Genomic DNA, 8,656 nt, shown 5'->3' with positions numbered 1-8,656 from the left:
CACAACACGATGGATCTAGCAAGAAGAGAGATATGGCAATACCACTTTTACACTACTCGTACACCTCTTGATCTTACAAGCAACTAAACATCTCTTGATTCCATTAGTGAGATTAATAGTCTGCTGGACTGGGTTGGCAGGCTTCAAAACAGAGATCTGAGTCATCTGCAGGAAAGCCAACCCTCACTGGAGGACTGCAGGAGAAATTTCTACCCCATCATCATCAAGCATATGTAAGAATTTAGACACAACACACATGGTCCTGCATTGTGTGTCACTCTTCTATTGCTTCAGGCCTTCCAGCTTACACACATTTCCTGCTTCTCCAAAGTGACAAAGCTAGTCTGTCACTTTTTTACTATTATTTTCCAAATTCACATTTGTATTTGAAAAATTCATATTGGTTTACTTGCACTAAGATTTAACGTGTAGTAACATTTTCTCAAAGCTCTCCACTGAAAGATGCACACAGAAACCCAAAATCAGCCTCCTTCTCTGACACCCTAAGAACACACGTGTTTCTGACAGACAGCACCAGGTCCCCAGCCAGAGAAGCTGGGAAAGGGAAGGCTGAGGCTCACACATCCACACACGCTGCTGATGGACCAGTTCCCAACATCGCCAGTATGAAATTCCAGCTCACAAGCTGCCTGCCCAGCTCCCTCAGGGAAGCCTCCTGGAAATGGAAATTTGGATGTGAAAGCTATTCCTAAAGCAGCAAGTTTCGCAGATTTGTACATTTTTTTTGTCAATGCAACAGACAGGTTCTGAATTTCTCACAATCTGAACAAAGCCTCGATCCTGCGCCCAAGATAATCTCGTACGATGTGCACGACAGTCTCTTCCCATTACTGCACTAGACTTGCAAAAACACCCTGAGAAAGGAGCTGACAGAACCAGAATCTCTGTCTGAAACTGAACCCAATGCTCAGTCCCAGCTGCAGCTGCAGGGCTTCAGCTGGACCACAAAGAACAGCATCAAAGGTAATTAATACAGCAACAGAAGTGAAAACACATCCCTGCCTACAGACCATGTATTTCCATAGCATAAGTAACCTTGTCATCTATTATCAACTTGAGGATCTTATCCTACAGCTCATTAAAGCCAGTTATTAATACAGTGACAAATTAACAGTCTACTCAGGCCTCAAAGAATCACTTAAATATATTTTCATTTAAAAGCTTAGGACAGAAGTTTGAAATCCAGAGTGTAACTTCTTTTTTTGCCCCAACTAACATGTGAATACCTACTCAGAAGTTTGTCTCACCCCACATCTCCACCAACTAAGGTGACTTGACCCAAACAGGGACTATAATGTTCCTATATAGTTTACAGCCCTGAAAGTGACGTAGTGAATGTCTTTATAATTAAAGGGAAATGGATGTACAGAGGTGAAAAAAGCATTTAGCAGATCATAGTAACACTTCAGGCCAAAAAGGTATAAACTACTGCAACTGCTTTGGACCTCACTAAAAAAGCTCCCTCTTCTGGAAATCTCAGAGAAAGGGACTGGTATGTAACTGGAGAGGTACTGGTACTACTCCAGTTCATGGAGTGTCAGTCATCACCCCCTAAACACCAGATTGCTGCTCCAGCTCTTCACAGAAATCAGTATTTTTGTCCCCATTTTGTTTAGATCAGGATCTGAGAAGTTCACTCCAAAAAGGTAAAGCAAGCTGGAAGAAACACAACTGAATTCCTTTCATACCAAAGGTGAGAACAAGGCTTTCCTGGAAGATATCTTGCAAAAAAAATAAAGCACCTCCACAAACACTGTCTTTTGTGATTTTATTAAGAGATGTTTTCAGGACAGTCAAGCTTCTGGTTGTAGATGTTACAAACCCTACAACAAAAAACAAAATACTCAGTGAGATGGTGACAAACCATTTTCCCATAACCATTCTTCTACCCAAAACACTGAACAGGCTCCAAGTTTTCAAATTAAATGGCATCTCTCCCTTCCTGCATTTTCCCCACAGGAGCAGATCTTGCAAGTCAGATCCCCTTGTTTCACTGTGGCTCTGCAAACTCCCTGAACTCTCCCTGCTATTCAAACAGGCCTGTTTCCATTAGAAAACTCAGCCTGGTTTTCACCAGCAGCTCAGAAAGTTCTACAAGAGGCCACAAGCCCCTGTGCCTCCTGCTGCTTTATCGGAAAAAGCAAAGCAAACTTTTAAAAGCAGCAAGTTGCACATTTTCACTGGGAACAACCCAGAGCAGGTCTCAGACAACTTCAAGTTTTTCATTTCCATCTTAGAAACTACTCATTCAGGGAGATGGGATTTCAAACTTCCATTATTTACTTACAAAACTAGTCTATACGTTGTGCTCAATGTTATCGGCTTCTAAGCCTCTCCCAAACTGGATCCCATGAGGTAAGGCGTATATATAAGGAATATATACCTTGTGCAGTCAACTGCACACTGGTAGCAAGTGGTACAATGTGAAAACATCCAAGACACTGAACCCTTCTCGGACAAATGCCTCTAAGTCACTCAAATTGTGACCCAAGGTCCCCAAATCCATGCTGTAGAACACAACACAAAAAAAGGGCACTTGGACAAGGACATTCCCTTTCAGACTCGCCATCTCATCGTCACTGAAGGGTGTGCTTAGTGGGTTTGCAGCATCTTACACTTTCATCCAGGGTAATACTCTAAAAACAGCTGATCGCTGCACCAGGTCCAACGCAGCAGCTTTTCCTCCCAGTATCCCAGCTACTGGGCATCTTTTTTTAGTGACACACCACCTTTTCTGCATGGATTCTCACCAAAACTACCTCTCACCCATCACAGGCACTTACCCCTCAGGCAGTGGGAACGGGCTGAGGCATCGCTGGCTGTTCTGGTTTGCCACCTTTCTGCTCTGAAATAGGGGTGGTGGGCAAGATCTCTTCTTTGGGTTCCACGATGCTGACATGGTCTGGCAGAGGTTTTTTGGGGCCAATCTTTCCACTTGGGTCCCAAGGCAACATAATCTTTACTTTGATTCCCAATACTCCTGCAAAGAGCAACAGGACAACACACACATGCTAATTTGACACAAAATATCAAGCACATGTGGAGTAGGGACAAGCTTCAAGGTTATAAAATATACCATCCGCACCACAAACATCTCCTACAACACGGAAGATGCAAGCTGATTAACACAAATGTGTTAAAGCTTAAAAAACTAATTACTGTGCATTTTAAATCAGTGTGATTACCTTCATTCAATTTGCTGCCTTCATTAACTGCAGCCTGGGACTAAAAACATGCTACATGCTTAAGTCAGGCTAACCCTGGTTTTAAACCCTGTCCTTCCTGGGATAACGCTGCTCACTTTCCTAGGAAATTGCACTTTTCTCTTCTTTTGCATCCCTTCTCAGACAAATGCCTCTAAATCATCCAATGAGTAGGACATCCTGGCCAAGGCAGCCTCAGCACAGCACCACAGAACATGGCACTGAACAGGCAGCAGTGACACAAGGACGTCCCTTCTGACTCGTCATCGTATCATCACCGAAGGGAAGGTGGAGAGCAGCTTTGCCTATACTGGTATCCTTACATCAAGTGTTCTGCAATTAAATAACCCAAAGCCAATTAAGATGCAGAAGTCATTTGCGTTTTACCAGGGGGAAGGACAAGTGTAAGCAGGCTTGGCTGGTTTAGCTGGGAGGACTTGCAAGAGCGCAGTAATGGGGGAAAAGTGTCTGACACTTCTTTTTTGTGGGTCTTGTAGCACCCACGTTCTGTCTGCCAGCGCCTAAGAGCCAAGAATCCCAACTGCCAACAGCTCTTAAACTCAATATGTGTTCCATTTGTAAGCTGTTTTGCTACCAACCTCAGAGGCCACAGGACACGAGTGTCTGGAAAAACTAAAGCCCCGTTCTCAACTGGAAATATTAAATCCCCACCACTAGAAAAGTGGATGACTGGGATGACTATAAGAAATTCTGTCCTCTGCTGAAGGCCCCTTTCTCCATTTCCCATTCACGTAACAAAGTTCTACTTCAGATGTACTGTGCAAACTCCACAGTGTGAGCTTAGCTGCAAAAGTCCAAGAAAACAGGTTTTCAGAGTCAGAACAACTAATTGTAGCACAATTGAACCACCTTGCAGGATCAAAGTCATTTGAACTGCCACCCCACAGGTGACAGAGGGAAGCCTCCAATCCGCAGGTACGAGACAACAGGAGTTGAGATCTTCTGGCTCTGAAACACGAGTAGAAGGAACCCAAAGAGCTGCAAAGGGATCTGCATCCCAGCCACTCACCCTGCCGCAGAAGGACGTGACGCACAGCTGTGTCGACGTAGTAATTCACTGGGTCTCCACTGTGGATCATCAGGCCATCCACAAACTTCATGGATTTGGCACGCTGACCCCTGAGTTTGCCGGACACAACCACCTCACAACCCTTGGCACCGCTCTCCATGATGAAGCGGAGAACACCGTAGCAGGCTCTGAAGGAAAAGAGCAGCAACAGCCACTGCGTTACTCCCGCTGCCAAACCCACATGGCTTTGTGGAGGCATTTTACCCCGGTTTCAAGCACAGACACTGTTTCAGCAGCCTAAGAAAACTCTTGTGACTTACGGTCCTTGTAAGGTTGTAGGAACAGTGACAATTCTTTGTAACACGTCAGGAGTGCAGCTCCTGGTCCCTTCTCAGACAAATGCCTCTAAATCAATCAACGATGGCAGGATGCTCCTGCTGAAGAACCGCACGCAGCATCACAGAACGTGACACTGCAGAGGCACCGCAACAAGAGTCACCCGCTTCTGACTCGTCATCTTGTCACCGAAGGGACTTGAGAGGCAAGGCCACTGTCACCTGAACTACGATTCAGCCAGAAGGCCTGAAATTGTGTTTCAATCTTCCACTCATTTACTCACAAAGAAACAAAAGCAAGTTTTATGCACACCAGCCAGACAACGTGTAATCTCATATACTCTGACTTCAACTTTTAAATCTGGCATTATCTAGCAATTACTATCAAAAATAACTGTGGATTAAACAAAAAGCTTCTATATGGTAGAATTATAAAAAATATGAACTGTCCTTTTCAAGTGGAGTATGACTAGGTTAAATTTTCAAACTAAAGGCAAGTTGGCAAGGAGTTTCTTTATGAAATGGTATTTGAATCCCACACTTCCTCGCTGTGCAATCACGTTCAACTTGCTCTACTCACCGACGCACCGCTAAACCTCCCAGAAGCTTGTACCGCAGGGACTCTGCCTGAGCGATCGCGCACAGACCTCTCGTGGCCACCTTCTCGGCATAGAGCTAGAAAGGAAAAGAAGTGAACTCAGAAACCGGCTGTATTTCAAGATACTTTTAATTTAACATGCAGAAGTTTTATCCTCAGGCACTACACTCCCTTAACTCCCTTAGTGCCCATCTCCTGCTCCTGGCAGAGCTGAGAAACACTCACAATGCTTCACTGAAAGTCAAGAGACTATTAAAATATCCATGGTGCAGTCTCAAAGAGCTGCTGCTTCCAACAGATTCAAAATACTCAGTATCACTGGAGACAGGTATCCAAACAACCACAAAAACTTCAGTTTTTACATCAGTTACGTATGTCTACTTAAGTATTAACATCAAATCTAAGAAAATATTTGATTTTTAAAAGCTGTGAGAGTGTATTAAATCTAATATCTCCAAAAGTCTGATACTTCAGAAGAAGCAGACATTCCAAATCATGCACACAATATTTCCAGAGCTGAGAAATCCTGATGTGCTGTGTGAGTTTGTGCCATTGTGTTTAAGCATTGGCTGGAGATAACCAGCAATTTTCACTGTACAGTGTGATCCAACAACACTGGCCAAGCAGGAATAAATTTGAGCATTACCCCAGACCATACATTCCAACCCATCGTTAATTTGTTTTAGAGAAAAGTGCAAGTATGGGCACCAGATTTCAAACATTAAAAGATGAGAAACTGCTGGTCACTTTACTGTCTTTTTAATCAAAAATGTCAACAATCCTTCTGCCCCAAAACAGTTTCTTTGTAAGGACAGAAGCACTATGAATTCAATAAGGGAAATGCTAACACACAAGTACAAAACATTAAGCTCATTCTCACTTCAATATTGAGACAGCAACATTCTCTATAAAATACCTACAGACAAGCTTTAAAAGTTTTATTTGCATTCTCCTTGTTGGGAAATGGGAGAAAACAGCCAAAGCGACAGTACTTAAAATACCACAAAGAGCAAAGCATTTTGCATTTCCATGCAGGAGTGTTCTGTGAGAACAGGCAAACCATGTCCCAAGTTATCTTCAAGTCAAACCCCCTTTCAGCTGACACCATCCAGACAGCACACAAATCTAAGCGCACAACCCATGTACTCCTGTTTTAACCGAGATAGTTTTACCTCAACGCTTCCCTCAGGGAATCCAAACCTCTTCTGCACGACAGCCGTCAGCTCCCGGATGCGGCGGCCTTTCTCACCCAGGACATTCTGAGTTCTGGAAAAAAAGAAAGTACAGTATGACTGAGAAAAGTGTCTCCACATCTGAGCCGGTAACCATCCCAAAGAGCTTGCAAGCTGAGTATATAACTTAGTTTAGGGGTTTTAAGACTACTCTGTCACTAAAGATCACTTCGGGATCTCTTTCTCAAGAAGTTTACCCTAATATTTATCGCTTTAATCTTCAGCCAGCAGCAGAATCCCTTACAGCCTTGTACAGCACCCATCAGTCAGCAGCAGCATCGCAGTTACCTGGTGGCAAGTATGATAATCTCAGTCCTGGTTGGAGTGACCCGGACTTCAACGCCCGAGTATCCATCTTCAGCCAGTTCACGAGTCAGAAACTCATTCAGCTCAGCTTTGAAGATACCGTCAGCGACAAACTATGAAAAAACACAACAACAAATGGATCGTATCAAAGCAAACAGTCTGAACACAGAATTTTCACGTAATGAGTGTAAGAGCAATTAATCCCTGGGATCACCATCCCTGGAGGGGTTTTAAAAACATGTAGATGAGCTTCTTAGGGACATGATTTAGTGCTAAATTTAGATTATGGTTGGACTCTACGATCTTAAGGGTCTCTTCCAACTGAAATGATTCTATGATCATGCTGCAGAATGACAGCTTCTCCCCCCACAGAGAGGAAGTATCAGCAGGGAGAAATAAAAGCATTTCTCCTGAAGTTCCCAGAGACGATTCAATTCAATTCTAGCAGGAGCCTTCACCACTACCTGATCCACCTCAGGCAGAACTCATAGCTATGTCTTGCAGTGGCACTTCTCATTTGGTATGAATTTACATAAAACAATTTCAGAGGTCACATCCCTTTACAAGTCCCACAGGTCCTCCTGCCAGGGCTCCTACTTCCACCCTCACAGTGCACAGGCCCCAACCCTCCCCCCTCTCCAAGACAGGCAGAGCCCTGCACCCTCTGATCAGGGAGTCACAGAACCACAGGGTGTTTGGGGTTGAAGGGACCTCTGGAGATCCCCCAGTCCAACCCACCTGCTCACGCAGGGTCACCAGAGCAGATCACACAGGGTCATGTCCAGGTGGGTTTGAATGTCTCAGAGAAGGAGACTCCACACCCGCTCTGGGCAGCCTGGGCCAAGCTCTGGCACCTCCCAGCAACAAGTTTCTGCTCATGTTCAGATGGAGCCTCCTGTGTTTCAGTCTGTGCCCGCTGCCCCTCACCCTGGCGTTGGGCACCACTGAACAGAGTCTGCTCCATCCTCTGACACCCACCCTGAGATACTGATCCATTGATCAGATCCCTCTCAGCTTCTCTTCTCCAGTTCAACAGCCCCAGCTCTCTCAGTCTCTCCTCAGCACAAAGATGCTCAAAACCCCTCAGCAGCTTTGTGTCCCTCCACTGGACTCCCTCCAGTAATTCCTTGTCCTTCTTATACTGGGGAGCCCAGAACTGGAACCAGTTCTGCAGATGTGGCCTCACCAGAGCCGAGGGGGAGGAACAACCTCCCTGACCTGCTGGTCGCACTCTTTCTACGTAGCCCGGGTACCGCTGGCCTCTTGGCCACTAGTACATTGTTGATTCATGGTCAACCTGTTGTCCCCCAGTACTCCCAGGTCTTTCCCTGCAATCCTCTCCAGGAGGTCAGCCCCAACCTGTACTGGTGCCTGCGGTTGTCACTCCCCAGGTGCAAGACCGTAAACTTGCCCTTGTTGAACTTCATCAGGTTCTTCTCTGCCCAGTCCAGCCTGGACACAGTTCTGCAGATAGAGCCTTGCCAAGGCCCAGAGCTCAGTGCAGGTCCCAGGCAGGGCTGCGAGGGGGAATCATGGCTGCTCCCCCGCGCTCTCCCCCCGCCCCGTGGCCTGCGCAGGGCCCCCCGCGCGTTCCCTCACCCCGGCCTCCCGCCGCCATGTTCCCCGCCGGGCCGCCCAGCCGCAATCCGCCGCCATCCTCCAGCATCCGCCGCCATCCCCACCCCGCCTCCCCGCCCCAGCGAAGCCCGGGGCCTCCTCCGACGCGACCCCGCCGGTATGGAGGCGCCTCGAGGCCGCGGCGAGCCGGGCCGCCGCCCTCACCTTGCGCTTCTTGGAGATCTGCACCGCCATCTTGAGCCGCGCCGCCCGGCGGAAAGGAGGGAACCCTTCCCAGAGGGAGGGCTATATCTGCCTTCCGCCGCTCCCCATTGGACCGCCGCGATCACGTGGGCTGGCGGGCGGGGGCCGAT

General features: G+C 46.7%; 1 protein-coding gene and 3 non-coding genes across 4 annotated transcripts; all 4 read right to left on the bottom strand.

Moving 5' to 3' along the window:
* Nucleotides 1–1,775: 1,775 nt before the first annotated feature.
* Nucleotides 1,776–8,598, bottom strand: RPS3 (ribosomal protein S3). Its single transcript, XM_065833751.2, has 7 exons — nt 8,508–8,598; nt 6,708–6,838; nt 6,360–6,453; nt 5,170–5,264; nt 4,255–4,442; nt 2,805–3,001; nt 1,776–1,844 (listed from the first exon to the last, which is right to left on the bottom strand). Exons 1-6 carry the CDS (start codon nt 8,535–8,537, stop codon nt 2,808–2,810), a joined length of 732 nt encoding a protein of 243 aa, XP_065689823.1. The 5' UTR covers nt 8,538–8,598; the 3' UTR covers nt 1,776–1,844; nt 2,805–2,807.
* LOC136097397 (small nucleolar RNA SNORD15) lies at nt 2,469–2,606 on the bottom strand. The gene has a single exon (XR_010650786.2). It is a non-coding gene; the product is annotated as a small nucleolar RNA SNORD15 (small nucleolar RNA).
* On the bottom strand, nt 3,360–3,507 carry LOC136097395 (small nucleolar RNA SNORD15). The gene has a single exon (XR_010650784.2). It is a non-coding gene; the product is annotated as a small nucleolar RNA SNORD15 (small nucleolar RNA).
* Nucleotides 4,641–4,784, bottom strand: LOC136097396 (small nucleolar RNA SNORD15). The gene has a single exon (XR_010650785.2). It is a non-coding gene; the product is annotated as a small nucleolar RNA SNORD15 (small nucleolar RNA).
* Nucleotides 8,599–8,656: the final 58 nt, after the last annotated feature.

Source organism: Patagioenas fasciata, chromosome 1 (genome assembly GCF_037038585.1).
Source record: "Patagioenas fasciata isolate bPatFas1 chromosome 1, bPatFas1.hap1, whole genome shotgun sequence".
Lineage (NCBI taxonomy): Eukaryota > Metazoa > Chordata > Aves > Columbiformes > Columbidae > Patagioenas > Patagioenas fasciata.
Note: the sequence above shows the minus strand (reverse complement) of the source record. Positions and strands in the feature narration are given on the sequence as shown.